The 20,751-nt window shown below is 31.1% G+C and overlaps 2 protein-coding genes and 1 pseudogene across 2 annotated transcripts; all 3 read left to right on the top strand.

Moving 5' to 3' along the window:
* The first annotated feature begins 1,469 nt into the window (after window positions 1-1,469).
* LOC120579749 (probable prolyl 4-hydroxylase 3) lies at window positions 1,470-5,752 on the top strand. Its single transcript, XM_039832462.1, has 13 exons — window positions 1,470-1,580; window positions 2,491-2,563; window positions 2,648-2,680; window positions 2,765-2,797; window positions 2,883-2,915; window positions 3,000-3,032; window positions 3,113-3,145; window positions 3,230-3,305; window positions 4,160-4,257; window positions 4,353-4,450; window positions 4,962-5,091; window positions 5,191-5,363; window positions 5,525-5,752. Exons 1-13 carry the CDS (start codon window positions 1,553-1,555, stop codon window positions 5,596-5,598), a joined length of 915 nt encoding a protein of 304 aa, XP_039688396.1. The 5' UTR covers window positions 1,470-1,552; the 3' UTR covers window positions 5,599-5,752.
* Window positions 5,753-13,212: 7,460 nt separating this feature from the next.
* LOC11437130 (probable prolyl 4-hydroxylase 3) lies at window positions 13,213-17,187 on the top strand. Its single transcript, XM_024777617.2, has 9 exons — window positions 13,213-13,264; window positions 13,903-13,981; window positions 14,066-14,141; window positions 14,590-14,687; window positions 14,818-14,915; window positions 15,261-15,390; window positions 15,490-15,659; window positions 16,184-16,273; window positions 17,150-17,187. Exons 1-9 carry the CDS (start codon window positions 13,213-13,215, stop codon window positions 17,185-17,187), a joined length of 831 nt encoding a protein of 276 aa, XP_024633385.1.
* An 897-nt stretch (window positions 17,188-18,084) lies between these two features.
* LOC112420304 (probable prolyl 4-hydroxylase 3) lies at window positions 18,085-19,812 on the top strand (annotated as a pseudogene).
* Window positions 19,813-20,751: the final 939 nt, after the last annotated feature.

Below are 20,751 nucleotides of genomic sequence, written 5' to 3'. Positions count from 1 at the left end.
TAAAGGGACCAAAACCAAAAAACGAAATTTGTAGATGGACTTGACTATTTCCAGGACCAAAACCAAAAAACAAAATTTGTAGAGGGACAAAAACCAAAAAACAAGACGAAAAATTCAAATTTAATTACATTTCTTCATCTTCTTCCCACATTTTCTTCTTCATTACTATCATTGTCTTCATAAACTTTATCATTATCATCAAACAAACACATAAATTCATCACTTCAAAATCCAAAAATCCATCAACTCAAAACAACAACAAACTCAATCCAACACCTTCAATTATACCTTCATGTGATAACTTCTCTTTTATTTCTTCTCACAAACAACAAAATCAAATTAAACCAATATACTCACCGTTCAACGTGCAATCCAATTTCACACACTTTAAAATCGTTTAAAATAAAACTTATCTCAATTCAACATTCCAACATACTTTTCAATTCTATTTATTATCCCTCTAAATATTCAAATGAAAAGAATATTCATATCAAACTTGAACCTTTCTCTTATAATCCAATTTCACACAACAATCTTCCAAATCAACCGAAAAAAAGAACACGACCCAAATGTTCGAAACAAAAATGATGAGATTAGAGTTCAAAGAATTGACAAAGAAAGCATTTGGAGTGACCAAGAAACAACAGAGATGCGAGATCAATGATGAGACGAGAGTTGGTAATGAAAAAAAAAATCATTCTTTAGGTTTTTCAATTTGAGAATTTTGTGAATTTTTTCAATATTGGGAATTCGAGCATTCACAATGAGGATTTTGTTGTTATAATTTGATTTTGATATTATCAATAAAAGTTTAGCTGGGACTATGAACATTGTGGATTTTAGTGTTGAGATGTCAATCTGACCATTGTCAATTGGAATTTTGTTTGGGTTTGTGAGAAGTTGTCTATTGAGAGTGAGATGATGATTTTGAGTTTTTTTTTTTTTTTTTATCTCTTTTCTTAGTATTTTTTCCTGGGTTTTTTGATGAATTTATGAAGACGATGAAGATGTAAAAGAGGTGGAAGGAAGAAGATGAAGAAAGCTATTTTTTTCTCGCTTTTTGGTTTTGGTCCCTTTACGAATTTTGTTTTTTTGGCTTTGATCCCTCTACAAATTTCGTTTTTTGGTTTTGGTCCCTCTCACCGTGTGACTCATCAATAAGTTTGCCACGTCAGCATCGTCTGCCACGTCATCCTCTGTTTGCCACATGTGCGTTTTTGTAACGGAAGTTGACGGGAGGGACGAAAATCAAAAAGTTATTAACTTACAGGAGTTGTTTTAGAACAAAAAAAGATACAGGGACGAAAACCAAAAACACGCCAAATTAAAGGGACGATTTACACATTTAAGCCTTAAATAAAAGCTAAACTGTGCAAACCAAGGTTATATAAATAGATTTGGTACTTTATATATATATATATATATATATATATATATATCTGTCGCTCGCAAGTCTCTCATGTCACTGTCAGAAACGGTTCTTTGACATCCCTTCCTATTATAAATAAAATAGAAACGTCAATAGCTTTCGCGGTTCTTGTTGACAACCAAGATGGTCTGCAAGGTCACTCCAAATTCAGGTACACTCTGTGTTAGTTCTGTACATGATTATTTCTGATGATTATAGTTAATCACTCTACTTTTAAAATCAAAATCAAGTTTGGTTTTGACCTATATTTCATTTTCCGTTGAGTTTTACCCCCACCATCACTTGCGCTTATTTATCACCGTTTCGAATTGCATACATATGTCATCTTATCTTTTTCCATTTTGTATACCCTAGAAAAGTAGTTTTGCACCGGTTATCTGCATGTCTCTCACACGCTCATAAATCATGATAAAAAAGAAGAAACATGACACGAAGCTGTTTTTGGTACGGTGGAAGAACATGGAATGAAATTAAACGGCAGCTTTTCTCTTCTTGGTATCATAGATAGTTAGTTGATTTAGGGTTATATTTTATTATGGGCTTTCTAAGTCCTTGGGCATTATACGCACACTAACAAGATTTTAAATAATGGCTGCGGTCACCTATAAGATTTCTCAAACTCAGCAGTAATGGATTCTACGTCACAAAGAAGGGTTGTGTGGTGTGAATTAATCACAACATTGCACAACTTTTAAATAATATATATACTAACTTAAATTAGGATAAAATTAAAATTCTAAACTAGGAAAAAGTGTCCAAAGGGGATAACATTATGTATTCTATGTTCAATTCTCTACTAAAAATGTCATTTTCATCCACCTCAATTGAAAAATAACGTGATTCTCCGTCTATTTTCATGAATTGCGTTTTGTTACGGCAGTAATGGTGTTTTGTCGTGCGGCCTTAAGTGCGTTTCATTGTGATTTTTATTTTATTTAGTGTTTTTTAATATGTAAAACGGGGAAGACTGTAACGACAGCTACCTTTTACCTTTTCGTCATGGCCTTTTTCTCGGCTACAAATCCTTTTTTAAAACTTTGTCTAACGGAAAAGTTTTGCAGGTCAGAAGAATAGCGAGGTGGAGACAGCGACCAGCTTAAAACGAACTAAACGGAAGGATAAAAACTTCATAGAGTGAGTGGTATTCTGTTTGATTTTGATTTCAAATGTGTTTAATCTTTCATGATGTGTGATTGCTGCCCCCGAAATTCGTTTCAGTTTGACGGAACGGAAGGATGAAAACTTCATAGAGTGAGTGGTATTCTGATTGATTTTGATTTGAAATGTGTTTATTCTTTCATGTTTTGTGATTGTTGCCTCTGGAATTTGTTTCAGTTTGACGGAAAGGAATGATAAAAACTTCATAGAGTGAGTGGTTATTCTATTTGATTTTGATTTGAAATGTGTTTAATCTTTCGTGTTTTGTGACTGCTGCCTCTGGAATTCATTTCAGTTTAACGGAAAGGAAGGATGAAAACTACATAGAGTGAGTGGTATTTTGTTTGATTTTGATTTGAAATGTGTTTAATCTTTCATGTTTTTTGATTGTTGCCTCTGGAATCTGTTTCAGTTTGACGGAAAGGAATGCTAAAAACTTCATAGAGTGAGTGGTTATTCTGTTTGATTTTGATTTGAAATGTGTTTAATCTTTCATGTTTCTTGATTCTTTGGATTTCGTTTCAGTTTGTCAGGAAGGAAGGATGAAAACTTCGTAGAGTGAGTGATATTCTATTTGATTTTGATTTGAAATATGTTTATTCTTTCATGTTTTGTGATTGTTGCCCCCGGAATTTGTTTCAGTTTGTCGGAAAGGAAGGATCAGTGGACTGAAGTTCTTTCATCGGAGCCAAGAGCTTCCATGTATCACAATTTTCTGGTCAGTTTTAGATTACATAAGATAGTTGAAGAGAAAATTAATATGAGAGGATGTAAGGAAAACAATTTTTGAACCTAAATTTAGATGAGAATACATAAGATAGTTGAAGAGAAAATTAATCTAACATTTATCACAATACATTTTATTAAATTGTGAATTTAGTTTTTGAACATTTGAGATTGGAAATATTTTCCTGGGGTAAACATCAATTTTGGTTGGTGAGCGTGAGGCGCTGTCGTTAGAGTCCCTAAATGTATCAAAATTGAAAAAAAATGACGCTTGTAATTTTATGGACTAAATTGAATAACGAAAAACACATTTGAGGACCAAACCGACCAACTAAAAAGAAACCTGAGGTTGTGTTTGCAATTTCGATACATTAAGTGACTATAATGGCAGCACATCACTCGTTCGACCAAAATGGCTGTTTATCTTACTTTCTTTCTTAAATCAATTAAATAATAAATGATTGTATGGAAGATTAAGTTCTTCAAGTATTGAATAGAGGGGCTGCATATATGATATTGCAGTTTGTCAAGGAGAAATATATAATTCCACTTGTAATGTTGTAAGCATAGGCTAGGCTCATGGGAAATTAAATTGTACGAAGATAGAGGGTTTTCTGGGTGGTTAATATAAAAGAAAATCTAGGTATTCATACATGGAATATTCAGATTGCAGTAAACTTGAACTAACTTGAATTTTCTAAAAGACTCCGGAGTTTGAGTGGATATCTTAGTTTTTTTTTTTTGAAATGGGAGAGATCTTAGTTTACTTCTTTGAATTCTTGTGGTAGTAAACTGTTGGAATGTATATTGCATTAACATGTCCATTCTGCCTATCATTTTGAACAGTCAAAAGAAGAATGTGAGCATTTGATCAATCTTGCCAAGCCTTTCATGCAAAGGTCACTTGTTGTCGATGGCGTAACCGGACAGGGTATACTAAACAGGTTTGCCTATGCTTGTGTTTTTTTCCATATACATTGTCTTGAGTTCTTAGTGTCGAGCGGTAATGCATTACTTTTGTTATATCCCATGCATGTAGCGTTCGAACTAGTTCAGGAACATTTCTGGAGAGAGGAAAAGACAAAATTGTGCAGAATGTTGAACGGAGAATTGCTGATATTACCTCCATACCAATAGGTATGAGTTTTTGTGTAATACCTGTGTACACATGTTTGCCTCTTTCCCTTCATCTCTTAGCCTTTTTTAGTTGTTGTTGCACATATATTGAAGTATTGTGCATAATGCACCAAATTTATTGCACATATCACTTCTTGAAGACCCTCTGAAGAACTTATAGTGAGAAACATTGGTTGCATTAGTCTTTCTAATTAAGTGGCAGTCTACCTGCATTAGTCTTTCTAATTAAGTGGCAGTCTACCTCAATGCGTCGGTAGATGGTTCTCTCGTGAAAAAGTAAATTTAAGGTGATGTGCAATGCAATTTGATTGTCACAAATGAGTGTCTTTTTTCTTAATCATCCCATATCTGAATTCTTGAAACCGTTTCTTATGCCAAGTATCTCTAAAACATGAGTTTGTCAAGAAAAAAAAAATGTTTTGCCATATCACCATGTATCCTCTATCGAGCGACATGATTGATTGCTTGATATTTGTTCTCATTTACCGTTGTTTAACTTTTAAATATGCAGAGAATGGAGAGGGACTTCAGATTATTCACTATGAAGTCGGGCAGAAATTTGAGCCTCATTACGATTACAACTTTAATTGGAGAATCACCAACAATGGAGGTCCACGAGTTGCTACAGTCCTTATGTATCTGTAAACCCTTATTCTCTTTCCATATATTGGTTTTATATTATGCTTTATGATGGAATTGTATACAAATTTGACAGTTCTTTGTTTTTGGTACTTATGAAGGTCTGACGTTGAAGAAGGTGGTGAGACTGTATTTCCTAATGCTAAGCCCAACTTTAATTCTGTATCCAAATATCATCCTGGAAAGGGTTTAGTAGTGAAACCGAAAATGGGCGATGCTCTGCTGTTTTGGAGCGTTAAGCCAGATGGCTCACTAGATACAGCTAGCTTACATGGTTAGAAACTCTTACAATCCTCTCTCGTAAAATATTTATAAATAGAGTATAGAACTTATGTTGAAAATATCATAGCCATGTGATTCAAACTTATATTACATTCTACTTTAGAAATTAGAAGCTATGAATGATGAAGTTAATTAATTTATCTTTGCTTTCAGGTGGTAGCCCAGTAATTAGAGGAAGTAAATGGGCTTCAAATAAGTTGCTGCATCTTACGGAGTTCAAAGTTTAAAGGATGAGGCAATTGTTCTCCTCAAATAGGGGTCCGAATTTTACTTGCGATTTATCAAATATTAAGTGAAGTTTGTGCCCAAAATCTAAGTTCTCAGTTATGTTTGACTTGATATGTAGGATTGTGTAGGAGGATGTATTGGTATTTATTGTATTCTTTTCTTGCTTTTTCATTTTGAAAAACAATTTTCTAAAATAAGTCGTTTATATGACCTATTAAGGGGGTATTCCAAAAAAAATATATTTTACAAGGGGGTAAATCAAAAAAAATATTTTACAGGGGGGAAAACAAAAAATGACCTATATTACAAGAGGTAAAGCACCATTAACCCTTTATTTTATAACTGGTTTAGAGATCAGAAAAAAAAAACTTTGTAAATTTGTTTTGAGGACATGTTTTTAAAGTAGGGCAGTGGCAACCACAACAGTGGTGGACGATGGTGAGGCGGTGATTGTATGGTGTCACGTTGCAGTGGTGGGGATGGTGACACTTGAAGCACTTATTCCCTCTTTCTCTTCACTTTTTCATTTAATAAATTGTATAAAAATGAATAAGTTTTATTGAAATGTAATGAAATATAAACGGTTGATGACATCCATTTAATAATCGTTTGTTGAGGTGTTGGTTTGGATATATTTGGTGTTTGTTCATTACTATATTATAAAATGAGTAATGTATGCATATGAGACCTACTTTAACAAACAAAATATTGAGCTACATTATAGATGCTCTAAGAGAAGAAGCATGAAAATGACCAAATATTGTTTTTTTTAATGGCAATGACTAAATAATTTGATTGCACATTATGAGTTTTTTTTTTTTTTTAATTTTTTTTATTTTTAAATCACGCAATTAGAAATTCTCCTTTTAAGGTAAATAAACAGAGAATACGAGGTTTGAATCCTGACCGTTACATATATTTTATTTATTAAAGTTAACTCGAATGCTAATTGTTGCCCTAATTTTAACCTAAATTTAGTGTTTGCTTTTACTTTATTACCCCTGTTTAAAATATCAAATTGCAGAAATCTCCTATTTAAAAAAAAAAATCATTTCCTACTAAACATATAAACATAAAAAAAAACAAATCACTCCTATTAACAAATTCTTCCTATTTTGTTTGCAAGACAAAAATCATACAGATACAGATTGTTCCTAATCGTTTCCTACAATACCCCTATGTTTAAATAACCCTATTCTTTTGAACAAAACAAATCGCTTCTATTTTTTTGAACAATCTCTTATTCCTTAAAGTTAACCCAAACACTAATTGTTGCTTTAGATTTAAACTAACCATAATGCTTAATTTTATTGTATTACCCCTATCCTTAAAGTTAACCCGAACGCTAATTGTTACCCTAGATTTAACCTAACCCTAATGCTTAATTTTACTGTATTACCCCTATATTTAATTAACCCTATTTAATTTAATCAAAATAAAAGCAACATCACTCCTAAATCGCTCCTATTCTTTTGAAAAAAACAAATCGCTTTTCAGAAAATCGTTATTTCAACACTTTATCTCTTATTCCTTAAAGTTAACCCGAACGCGAATTGTTGCCCTAGATTTAACCTAACCCTAATGCTTAATTTTACTATATTACCCCTATGCTTAATTAACCCTATCCTTAAAGTTAACCCGAACGCTAATTGTTGCCCTAAATTTAACCGAACCCTATTGCTTAATTTTACTGTATTACCCCTATATTTAATTAATCCTATTTAATTTAATCAAAATAAAAGCAAAAAATCACTCCTAAATCGCTCTTATTCTTTTGAACAAAACAAATCGCTTTCAGATAATCTTTATTTCAACACTTTATCTCTTATTCCTTAAAGTTAACCTGAACACATTTTTTTTTATAAATTTAACCTAACTTCTTTGCTTAATTTTACTATATTAACCCTATTTAATTTAATCAAAATGTTAATTGTTATGGAAATCGAAATAAACAAATCGCTCCTAATTTTTTTCCTTAATTTTACTAAATAAATAAACAAATCCTCCTATTCTTATAGGATTAGTCCTCATCTCTCATATTTTTTCTACTTATGAAAATGACTTTTTTTTTTGGAAAGGACTAAACAGAACTTAAATAAGACCTGCATTTCCTTCTTATGTTTTTTTTGGAGAATAATAATATTAAACTAATTCCCCTACACATTTTAATGCTTATGTTCCTAATTTTTTGTGAAGCAATACTTATCAAGATGTCCTCTTTTTATGGAAAGCAAAAAACCGATTATTTCCTTATGATGCAATCCTTTCTTACGTTTCCTTCTGATGCAATATTTTCCTACCTAACAAAATGTACTATTTTTATTGAAAAGCACTAAACTGATAGTTAGTTTTTAATTTTTGGTTTTGATGAAACATATGGCCCTTATTCTTTTTCATTTTGAATATTCAAGCACCTATTTTAGAACTTAAAAACAGAATTATAAGATTAGTCCTAATCTCTCATATTTTTTCTACTTATGAAAATGTCATTTTTTTTTTGGAAAGGACTAAACAGAACTTAAATAAGACCTGTGTTTCCTTCTGATGTTTTTTTGGAGAATAATATTAAACTAATTCCCCTACACATTCTAACGCTTATGTTCCTAATTTTTCGTGACATCAAATGTGGTCTACAGAGAAGTTTTTGGTAATGTGTAGCACTTTGTTTTGTAGTATTGTTGTTATTGCATATCAGTACTATTTTTATGTCGACAGACGTTGGATTTTCTTCTCTTCAATAAACTATGTCATTAAATTTATATGTTATGTTACCGTAATAGGGTCGATGCCATGGAAATTGTTTAATATGGTACAGTAAAAATGTTTGTGGCAATTTATCTTATGAATTGAATTATACTATTATTTCGATTCAAGTAATGTATTTACTTTCATATTTGCGCTATATTTGTTCTTTTGTATGACCCGTGCGAGCACGGGTCAATGGTCTAGTATTATATAATGTTGTTACTAATTGAGCTATGCTCTCATAGGCACAATTGTTCTTTTTATGTTAACCCTCCGGTTTTAGGGGAAAGAGGTTATGTTAATCTCAAGTTCGTCGAAAGGTAAGTAAAGTATGGCAAAAAATTATTCCATCTAAGAAATCAAACTCTGTTTTTTTTGTTTTGAACAATTCGTCTTTGGTGGAACTCATTAACTACTTTTTTTTTTGTTACAACTCATTAACTACTTGAGTCCAATTGCTTTGTTTTAATTATATTTTTTTTAGAAAAACTATCAACTGTTTGCGATATAGAGATAGAAGGCTTGTATATTTAATTAATAGAAGTTTTCCCTAAAAACGAAGAAGAAGAAGTTTTAAAAAATAATTGGTTAAATGTTTCATTAATAATAATTAATGATATTAGTTAAATAAGTTTTTGGTCTCAATATACTAAATTTTGTTTTTGGCCTTAATAAAAAAAAAAAAAACATATTTTGGTCCTTGTAAATTTTTTTAGCACGCAGTTTTAGTCTTTATTAAATTAAAATGTGTTTAATTATGTGTAAACTTATAAATTTTTGAATGATTTTTTACAGACATGTTATGAACATTATAATAAACTCTTTTATTAAAATTATATATTTTTAACATGTAATAAATTAAATATGAATTTTTCTAAACACAAAAAATTAAAGATTAAAATAATAAAACTTTGGACCTAAAAATCAATTTTTGACATAATTTTTTGCAAAGAAACTTTGCATAATGTTCTAAATTAATATGTAAAAAATCATTCAATAATTTAAAAGTTTAAGCATAATTAAACAACTTTTAATTTTACACGGACTAAAAGTACGTGCTAGAAAATTTTATAGGGACCAAAACATGTAATTTTTTTTATGAGAACTAAAAACAACAACAACAACCAAGCCTTATCTCACTAAGTGGGGTCGGCTACATGGATCAAATGACGTCATAGTGTTCTATCAAAAACCTTATTTGGATCCAACTCATTGACCTCTAAATCTTTTTTAATGGTTTTCTTAGGTCTTCCTCTACCTCTTTTAACATGACTCTCCTCCATTTGATCTACTCTTCTTACAACGGCATCTACGGTTCTTCTCTATTCATGTCCAAAACATCTAAGCCTATTTTCTACCAACTTTTCTACTATATATATAGGTGCTACCCCCACTCTCTGTCTAATGGTGTCATTCTTAATCCTATCCTGTCTAGTATTACCACTCATCCAACGCAACATCCTCATTTCCGCTACACTAACTTTACTCTCGTGTTGGCTCTTAACCGCTTAACACTCCGTACAACACAACATTGCCGATCTGACTGCTGTCCGATAGATTTTTCCTTTAAGCTTAAGTGATACTTTCTTATCGCACAAAACACCTGAGGCTCTTCTCCATTTCACCCTAAAAATAAAAATGACTATATTTATATGGACAAAAAAATTATTTAACCCTAATGATAAACATATAATTAATAGTAGAAGTTAGTAAGTTAAACTACGATTTACCACAGTTGGGAAATTATTCAAAGAGCTTGTAGAGATGGGAAAAAGAGTTATAACAGAAGGAAAATGATTCAGAGGGAAAAAGATTGTGGGGATTAAACCGTGGTCTATCCAGGACCCTAGATCAGGAGGTGCAGACTCTTAAACTTCATTAATAATTTCTTTAGGGAATTTTTTTTTTTTTAAGGATTCTTTAGAGGAACTTATATATATATATATATATATATATATATGAGTTTTGCTAGAAGCTATCTTTTAGAAAATTATCCTATTGGCATTTGTTAAAAGACACCAATTAATTTTTATGAAAGTGTCTTTTAACAAAGTTATAACTAAAAAGTTATAACTTTGCTAAGAGACACCTTCATAAAAATTAGTTGGGTGGATATCACACCTTAAGGTGTGACTTGCTAAAGGACACATCTAAAGTGTATTTTCTAGCAAAACCCTATATATATCTTTTAGTACTTTAAGTTTGACAAAAGTATCAGATTAGATATGTAAGTAAGTTTCAAATAAATCCTTATTATCCTTTTTAAGACCAATTTAAAACTTAAAAACTTTAAATATGAGTATTAAATTAACAACATAAAGGGCCTATTTAAAACTTAAAAAAATGTTAAAAACCTTAAAGGATTAACTAGGTTTCAGTTTACTAACTTTTCATCTATAAAGAAAATGATAAAATAAGACTTCTTTTTATACCATAAATTTAAACTGCAAAATTTAGAATTTTTTTAATTGTCCTACTCTACCAAATAACTATTTTTAAAAAATAAAAAAATGAAGCGCATAATTTTTTTGTATCTTTCATGACTTTTAGACAAATAAAAAATTATATTATTTTACCACTTGAAACCAAGAGAAATTCTCTCAAAAAAAATAAAAATGGCAAGAGAAATATCATCAATATTATGTAGTTAATGTTTTACAAATGATACACATTAAGTTTGTGGTAAACTCCTTATCCCTGACTTGCAATACACATTCTACATGAATTTTATCTTAATGTTGAGGAGAAATTGAAGTAGTAATAATATAATATTAAGAAGGGTTAAATATGTTTTTAGTCCCTATAAAATTGGGACCTTTTAAGTTTAGTCCTTACTTAATTTTAATAGTTCTTTTAATCCTTAAAATAAATTTTTCCAATCAGTATTAGTCCCTCCTCAATTCAAATTTGTTTAATTTATGCTTAAACTTTTGAGTTTTTGAACAATTTTTCGCAGACGTGTTAAGAACATTACTAAAAGTTCATCTACAAAAAATTGTCGCAAAATTTGATTTCTACGTCCAGAATTTGTTAAATTTATCTTTAACTTTTGTCTTTTTAAAAAATTCATATTTAATTCGTTTCATGTTAAAAATTTCTAAATTTTAGTAAATGAACCTTTCATAGTGTTATAAACTTATCATAAAAAAATCGTTCAAAAATTTAAAAGTTTAAGGATAATTAAACAAACTTTGTCGTAACAAGGACTAAAATTAGAAGTATTTTTTTTTTGTAGGGACTAAAAAACCTATTAAAATTAAATAAGGATTAAACTTAAAAGTTCTCAATTTTATAGGGACCAAAAACATAATTAACCCTATTAAGAATGGAAAAAAGTAATTAAAACACTAAGAAACAGCTAGAGCGTTGACAGAAGAAATGGAAAAATTTGCATGGTGTGTGATGTGCAACGCCTGCCATCTGTTATGCGTCAGAAGGTGAGAGAAAAATCATTGGGCTTGGACTAGTGCAGTGCAGAGTTGGGTAAAACGTGGGTGAGAAGGTGCAAAATAAATATTTGAGGGTGTGCAGATACAAATAAAACAAGATATTTGGTTGAAAATTTAAAATTTCAGGGGATGCAGGTGCACACCCTCACTAAGAGGTGGCTCCGCCCCTGGGATTAAACCCTTTGCAATGTTTGAGGATGGAACTGGTTGGTTTTGATTCTGTCAAAGTTTTGGCTATGATGTGATGTCGGTAAGATTAGAAGAGTTGGCTATGTTTTGTCTTGGCAATGTTATTATACGTGTAGGAAATGTATGTATGAAGAGTAGGTGGGATAGTGTATGAACTATGGACTGGTTGTAAGAAGAGAGTGTTCGGCTAAAACAATAGTTGTGGCAGATAATTATTTCAAGGCAATGGAGCTAGCATCTGCAAATTTACAATGTTAGATGTTTTTGGTTTGTAATTCTTGCTTTGTTTTGACGTGAAATGTCTCAATATAAGATTACATAGAACTAGGTGACTTGCGATACAATTATATGGCAAATTCTATGGTACACTTAAAAATTTGAGTGTATTGGTACACCCAATCAACAAATTAATAGTTAAATGTATTATTTTTTGAAGAGAAAAATTGTTTTCCATCACCTATAATTATAATAATTAAATCTTATTAACCAAAAACGTCGACGAAATAAAATTTAATTTTTCTGAATTTTTAGTACTTATAATAGAGAATTTTGATTATTTTTTACAATAAAATGTAAAAAAAATTAGTAGATTTTTATAAACAATGAAATGACGTTTTTTTCTTATGAAATGACATTTTCTAAAATATAAATATCAACAAATAGCTCTTTATTCCATAAAAATAATAGTTAATTTAAAATTTTTTAAAGTAAGAGTACCGGTACACCTTAATTTGCAGGTGTACCATAGAAATTCCTCAATTATATAGGCTCTTGAGATATTGGAATTATACAGGCATATGTACGAAGAGTATTTGGCAGTTTTCTGAATGGGAAATGAAAGGTGTCCCTCTAAGGATTGATATTTGTTGGGATTATTCAACACTATATTTTCTCTCAAATAGAGATGCTTTCACCTTTTTTCTTTCACTAACAGATCACATAAGCTTTATATTTTGGTTTCTATTTCTCATGTATTAAAATAAAAATAAAAATACAACACCCATTATAGAAACCCCTAAACAACAAACCAAAATTATTAATGATAAGAGCGGAAAACGAATCTTTTCGCTAATCTCTATAAAATAAATGTTTTACGTCAAAATCACCTCTATCTTAATATGCGACAAACGGACCCTTAAGCTCTATAAACAAAGAGTCAGTGGTCCTCAAGTCACATACAACAATAGCTGCCACCGTTTTTGTTACCATCCCACACCAAGGAGACAGAAGATGACCTCTAAGGTCATGCGAAGTCAACAATATCCGACATTTATCAACTCAGGTATGCTTCTGTGCGTGATTGTTTCAAATGATTAACTTATTGACTAGTTTTAAAATCAAAATCAAGTTTGACTCTGACCTATATTTTATTTTTCATTTCTTTACTTTTCATTTTTCATGAACTTGCTACTTGATATCAGAGTTTTACTGTTTTCTATTCAAAAACTTTATGTCTCCTACAGTGTTTTCTATTCAATCTTCCGTGATGCTTGTGCGTGCATATGTAATCCATTCATAAGGGTTTCTTAATTTCTTTGATCTCCGTCTTTAATCAAATAAGCACTTATCTTAATTTGTTGTCAAATAATAGGCAACATCACTGAAACATAACGTGAACTTTTTTATTTTTAGTTTTCATTCTATTAAAATAAACAAAAAAAATTTGTTTGCTGTTTCTAAACGTGACTGCGTGTTATGTTGTCGCAAAAACACCGTGCGTTTTAGTATAGTGAACAAAAACCACGGAAACAAACGCGACAGAACACCCTTATTCACAAAATTCCACTGCGGTCGTGTGTTGTGATTTATTCCACCTTAATCCGCAAATAAACATGCGTAGAAGCCGAATCTCGAAATCCTTACCGCTACTTGAACTGAGATTGTTATTTAAAACCTTATTCTAACGGCAAAGTTTTACAGGTGAGAAGAATAACAAGGTTGAGAGAAAGACCGGCTTATTAGTATTACTGACGGAAAGGAAGGATGAAAACATCATAAAGTGAGTGGTATTCTGTTTGATTTTGATTTGAAATGTGTATAATCTTTTAAGTCTTGTAATTGTTGCCTCCGGAATGCATTTCAGTTTGACGGAAAGGAAGGATCAATGGACTGAAATTCTGTCATCTGTTCCAAGAGCTTCCATGTATCACAATTTTCTGGTCTGTTTTAGAATATACATAAGATAGTAGAAGTGAAAATTAATATGAGAGTATGAGAGGACACCGATTTTAAACCTAACTTTATATGAGAATACATAAGACAGTTGAAGAGAAAATTAATCTAACATGTATCACAATATAGTTCTTCAAGTATTGAATAGAGAGCTGCATATAATTGTACCTGTAATGTCTGTAAGCATAGGCTAGGCTCATGGAAAATTAAATTATATGACAATAGAGGTTTTTCATGGTGGTTAGTGATAAAAGAAAATCTAGTATTCACATTCATACACGAAATATTCAGATTGCAGGAAACTTAAACTTTCCGAAAGACTCCAGAGTTTGAGTGGAGATCTTTCTTTTTATATTTTTTTTAAATGAGAGAGATCTTAAACTGTTGGAATCTATATTGTATTAAAACCTCCATTTTGCCTATCATTTTGAACAGTCAAAAGAAGAATGTGAGCATTTGATCAATCTTGCCAAGCCTTTCATGGCAAGATCACTTGTTGTCGATGGCGTAACTGGAGAGGTTAAAGAAAGCAGGTTTGCCTATGCTTGTGTTTTTTTTGTATTGGTTCCAATAATTGTAGATCATTTTCTTTTTCATGTACATTTTCTTGAGAAATGTGTCCAGTGGTAATGCATACTTTTGATATATCCCCTGCCTGTGTAGCTCTCGAACTAGTTCAGGAATGTTTCTGGATAGAGGAAAGGACAAAATTGTCCAGAATATTGAACGGAGAATTGCTGATATTACCTCCGTACCAATAGGTATGAGTATTTGTGTGATATCTATGTCTACCTGTTTGCCTCTTTCTCTTCATTTTTTTTCTCTTGTTGCTGCACATATATTGAAGTATTGTGCATAATACACCAAACTTGTTGCACATATACTTATGTCTTAGGACCTTAGTGGGAAACATGGGACACATTATTTTTTCTAATTAAGTGGCAGTCTATCTCAATGTGTCGGTAGATGGTCCTCTCGTGGAACAGTAAGTTTAAGGTGATTTGCATGCATCTTGATTGTCACAAACGAGTGTCCTTTTCTTAATCATCCCAAATCTGAACTCTTGAAACCGTTGCTTAATATTGTTTTAACTTTTAAATATGCAGAGAATGGAGAAGGACTTCATGTTATTCACTATGGAGTCGGGCAAAAATGTGAGCCTCATTACGATTACACCTCTGATGGGGTCGTCACTAAGAATGGAGGCCCACGAGTTGCTACAGTTCTTATGTATCTGTAAAGCCTTATTCTCTTTCCATATATTGGTTTTGCATTGTGCTTTATGATGGAATTGTATACAAATTTGACAGTTCCTTGTTTTTGGTCCTTATGTAGGTCTGACGTTGAAGAAGGTGGTGAGACTGTATTTCCTGATGCTCAGCCCAACTTTACTTCTGTATCCAAATGTTCTGGAGATGGTCTATCAGTGAAACCAAAAATGGGCGACGCTCTGCTGTTTTGGAGCATGAAGCCAGATGGCACACTAGATACTTCTAGTTTACACGGTTAGAAATTATTAAAAACTGTAAATGGTTCAACCCTAAAATATGCATATATACTCTATTAAAAACAATCAATAGATTAATCAGTTGGATCCAAATATATATTTTCTTAATGTTGAATGTTAGTCTCCTTCAAAAAAAAAAAATGTTGAATGTTAGTCGTTAGTTTGTTGCATTAATAATCTGTTGTCCGGGCTTGCACCCAGGACCCTCAACTCATTTTGTTTTTGCTCAAACCAATTGAACTACCCAACTCCTCCAGTCTGATCAAATATGGTTTATTATAGAAAATTATGGTATAATTTGATTCATGTAACCAAAACCTTGTATAGCGAGATAAAACTTGATTGTTGTTGTTGCTGCTGCTGCATTTATGCTCTATTTCCAGCTCTCCCTAAAAAAATTTTATAGAGTATATACTTTATGTAGAAAATCTTATAGCCATGTGATTCAAACTTATATTACATTTCACATTGGAAATTTCAAGCTATGAATGATGAAGTTATTTAATTAATCTTTGCTTTCAGGCGGTAGTCCAGTAATTAGAGGAAATAAATGGGCTTCAACTAAGTGGCTGCATCTTCGGGAGTGCAAACTTTCGGGCACTACACATGCAGGTACTTCTAGAGCAGAGCATATATTGGTATTTATTGTTATTCTTGATTTTTCATTTTGAAAAATATTTTTATAAAATAAATTTCAACAAAGAAAAAAAGAAATCTATGTGAGTATTAATTTCAAAACTGCTTTAGAGATCAAAACGGAAAAAAAAAACTTGATAAATTTGTTTAGAGGACATATTTTTAAAGTGGAGAGCAAAGGACAACCACAACGGTGGTGGGACGACAATAGTGATGGTGTCATGTTTGAGTGACGGGGATGGTGACAATGGAAGCACTTATTCTCCATTTCTCTTCACTTTTTTACGGTTAATAAATTGTAAAAAATGAAAAAAGTTTTATTGATATATAATGAAATAGAACTATTGAGGATTTGATAATTGTTTGTTGAGGTGCTGGTTTGGATATGTTGAGTGTTTATTAAGTACATATGAGATCCACTTAAACAGCCGAAAAAGTGAGCTGCATTGTGGATCCTCTAAGAGAGAAAGGGAAAATGACTAAATAATTTTTTTTGGATGGGCAATAAATGAGTAATTTGATTGCAGATTATGAAATTAATAAGACTTTGGTTGTATAATTTCATTTTGAAAATCAATAGGGTTTAAATGTCAGCTTTTATTTATTTATTTATTTATTTCTATTTAAAATTGTAAAGAATCACAAAGGACATGCCATGTGAGTTTTAGGATATTTTACATTGATAAGACTTTGGTTGTATAATTTCATTTTGAAAATCAATAGGGTTTAAATGTCAGCTTTTATTAATTTATTTATTTATTTTTATTTAAAATTGTAAAGAATTACAAAGGACATGCCCATGTGAGTTTTAGGATATTTTAAATTGATTATATTGTTTTTTCGTATTTTCAGAGAAGGTAACACTTGTGCCAACAAACATGCTGCCCTGAGTCTTTCTTTCTGTTGTGGGACTCTGCCTCTTTCATGGATTTTTGTAGGGATCGATGTAGCCTACCTAATTTTTGTTTCCATTGATATTTCTTTTCTTGCTATTTTTATTTTTGGGGTAAGGGTATAGTCCCCACTATTTGTATATATTTTTCCACTTTTTTAATTCTTGCTATTTTTATTTTTGGGGTAAGGGTATAGTCCCCCCTACTTGTATATTTTTTCCACTTATATATATATATATATATATATATATATATATATATATATATATATATATATATATATATATATATTTATTGAAATAAGATTGTGTATATTTATAAAATATAACGTGAACTATATATTAATAAAATCTACTTTTTTAAAGACATTAATTATGAGAGTATGGTATATTCCTTAAAAAACAAAGAGAGTATGGTATATATTAATAAAATAAATGTGACATAATTAATTAAAATTAGTGACAAATGATAAAAATGAAAAATGATTATAATATAATAACTTTATTATAAGACTATTCACTAATATATATGCCGCCCTAGCGCATGCCTCGCCACACAACGACATACGTCTCGTCGCGCGGCGCAGCCGCGCTACCCGTGCTATAGCACGGGTAATGTAAAACACATTTGAGGATCAAACTAACCAACTAAAAAGAAACTTTGTGTTTGCACTTTCGATACATTAAGTGACTATAATGACATCGCATCACTCGTTTGACCAAAATTGTTGTTTATCTTACATTATTTTTTAAATCAGTTAAATAATAAATGTTTGTATGGATGATTAAGTTCTTCAAGTATTGAATAGAGTTCTGCATACAATTGCACTTGTAATGTCTGTAAGCATAGGCTAGGGTCATGGAAAATTAAACTATACAAAGATAGAGGTTTTTCATGGTAGTTAATGATAAAAGAAAATCTAGTATTCATATTCATACATGGAATATTCAGATTGCAGGAAACTTGAACTTTCTGAAAGACTCCAGAGTTTGAGTGGAGATCTTAGTTTTAAATGAGAGAGATCTTAAACTGTTGGAATTTATATTGTATTAAAATGTCCACTTTTCCTATCATTTTGAACAGTCAAAAGAAGAATGTGAGCATTTGATCAATCTTGCCAAGCCTTTCATGACAAGATCGCTTGTTGTTGATGGCTTGACTGGAAAGGGTAGAGAAAGCAGGTTTGCATATTATTTTTTTCATGTACATTTTCTTGAGAGAATAGTGTCTTAGTGGTAATGCATTACTTTTAATATATCCCCTGCATGTAGCGCTCGAACTAGTTCAGGAAGGTTTCTGGAGAGAGGAAAGGACAAAATTGTCCAGAATATTGAACAGAGAATTGCTGATATTACCTCCATACCAGTAGGTATGAGTTTTTTGTGTGATATCTATGTCTACCAGTTTGTTTCTCTTCATCTCTTGATCTTTTTTTGTTGCTGCATATATAGAGAAGTATTGTGCATAATACGCCAAACTTGTTGCACATATACTTAAGTCTTAAGACCTTAGTTAGAAACATTGGACACATTATTCTTTCTAATTAAGTGGCAGTCTATCTCAATGTGTCGGTAGATGGTCCTCTCGTGAAACAGTAAATTTAAGGTGATTTGCATGCAACTTGCTTGTCACAAACGAGTGTCTTTTTCTTAATCATCCCAAATCTGAACTCTTTAAACCGTTGCTTAATGTTGTTTTAACTTTTAAATATGCAGAGAATGGCGAGGGACTTCATGTTATTCACCGCTGGTGGGGTCGTCACTAAGAATGGAGGCCCGCGAGTTGCTACAGTTCTTATGTATCTGTAAAGCCTTATTCTCTTTCGATATATTGGTTTTGCGTTGTGCTTTACGATGGAATTGTATACAAATTTGACAGTTCCTTGTTTTTGGTCCTTATGAAGGTCCGACGTTGAAGAAGGTGGTGAGACTGTATTTCCTAATGCTAAGCCTAACATAAATTCTGTATCCAAATATCCTGAAAAGGGTCTATCAGTGAAACCAAAAATGGGTGATGCTCTGCTGTTTCGGAGCATGAAGCCAGATGGCACACTTGATACTTCTAGTTTACACGGTTAGAATCTATTAAAAACCGCAACTCGTTCAACTGTAAAATATGTATACATTCTCTATTAAACACAATCTATAGATTAATGAGTTGGATCTAAATATTTTTTCAATGTTGAATTTTAGTAGTTAGTTTATTAGATAAATATTTACTCTTTCGTCTGAATTTGCATTATGAACCTCCAACTCATTTTGTCTCCGCAATTGGATCTAAACATGATTTATGATAGAAAATTATGACATAATTTGATTCATGTAATCGACCCCGAATAGTGGAATAAAGCTTGGTTGTGTTGTTGTTGTATGTGATCTCTATCTCCACCTTTCCCTCAAAAATTTATAAGTATGGACTTTATGTACAAATTATAGCCATGTGATTCAAACCTATATTACATTCCACATTGGAAATTTGAAGATATGAATGATGAAGTTATTTAATTTTTCTTTGCTTTCAGGCGGTAGTCCGGTAATTAGAGGAAATAAATGGGCTTCAACTAAGTGGCTGCATCTTACGGAGTTCAAAGTTTTGGGCACGGCACTTCCAGGTACTTTTTAAGTTATAACAAGCTAGTTTTAGATTTAATTGTAACAAACTTGTATTTTAAATATTAACACTCAGGTATTTTAACTTTTAAGTTATTTAATTGAAACTTTTAGCTCCAAATAACTTACATTTTTAAGATTTAAAATCATCAAAGTGTTATAGTTGAATGACCTAATTGGTACGAAAAAAACTTAAAAAATCAACTTTTTACAATTAATTAACTTAAAGAATTTAATTGGTACGAAAATAATTTGAAGACAAATTTGTTATAATTAAATAACTTAAAGGAGTTCTAGTATAATTTAGCCTATAAAATATTAAGTTTGGACCTAAAATATTTTTATAAAATAAATTTGAAAATTTGTTTTTCAAAACAAAGACAAAAAGAAAAAGAAATCTATGTGATAGTATTAATTTCTAAACTGCTTTAGAGATCAGAAAGAAGAAAAGAAAAAAAAAACTTATATATTTGCTTTGAGGACATGTTTTTAAAGTGGAGAGTAGTGAACAACCACAACAGTTGTGGATGATGGTGGGACGACAATAGTGGTTGTGTCACTTTTGAGTTGCGGAATGGTGACAATGGAAGTACTTATTCTCTATTTCTCTTCACTTTTTCACAGTTTTCACTTAATAAATTGTATAATTGTATGAAAATGAATAAGTTTTATTGAAATATAATGAAATAGGGAAATAGTGAAAAATAGTTTTCAATTATATTTCACTATTTTTCACACTAGTTTTATTGAAATATAAATTGTGTCAGTTTTCACATCGAGTGTTTGTTCATATTAGATCCACTTTAACAATCAAAATAGTGAGCTGTATTGGGGATCCTCTAAGAGAGAAAGTGAAAATGACTAAATGAATTTTTTTTATTTTTTATTTTTGGAACGGCAATGAATGAGTAATTTGATTGTAGATTATGAAATTAATAAGATTTTGGTTGCA

The sequence above is a fragment of the Medicago truncatula genome, chromosome 3 (genome assembly GCF_003473485.1).
Source record: "Medicago truncatula cultivar Jemalong A17 chromosome 3, MtrunA17r5.0-ANR, whole genome shotgun sequence".
NCBI lineage: Eukaryota > Viridiplantae > Streptophyta > Magnoliopsida > Fabales > Fabaceae > Medicago > Medicago truncatula.
This window is presented reverse-complemented; position numbering and strand designations above follow the sequence as displayed.

Excerpts from the sequence above, each read along its gene's own strand:
- LOC120579749 (XM_039832462.1), top strand. The coding sequence starts at position 1,553 with ATGGTCTGCAAGGTCACTCCAAATTCAG. Across the intron at positions 2,681-2,764 it reads AAGGATGAAAACTTCATAGA|TTTGACGGAAAGGAATGATA; the intron begins GTGAGTGGTATT and ends AATTTGTTTCAG. Across the intron at positions 3,033-3,112 it reads AATGCTAAAAACTTCATAGA|TTTGTCAGGAAGGAAGGATG; the intron begins GTGAGTGGTTAT and ends ATTTCGTTTCAG.
- LOC11437130 (XM_024777617.2), top strand. The coding sequence starts at position 13,213 with ATGACCTCTAAGGTCATGCGAAGTCAACAATATCCGACATTTATCAAC. Across the intron at positions 14,688-14,817 it reads GGAGAGGTTAAAGAAAGCAG|CTCTCGAACTAGTTCAGGAA; the intron begins GTTTGCCTATGC and ends CTGCCTGTGTAG. Across the intron at positions 16,274-17,149 it reads TTCGGGCACTACACATGCAG|AGAAGGTAACACTTGTGCCA; the intron begins GTACTTCTAGAG and ends TCGTATTTTCAG.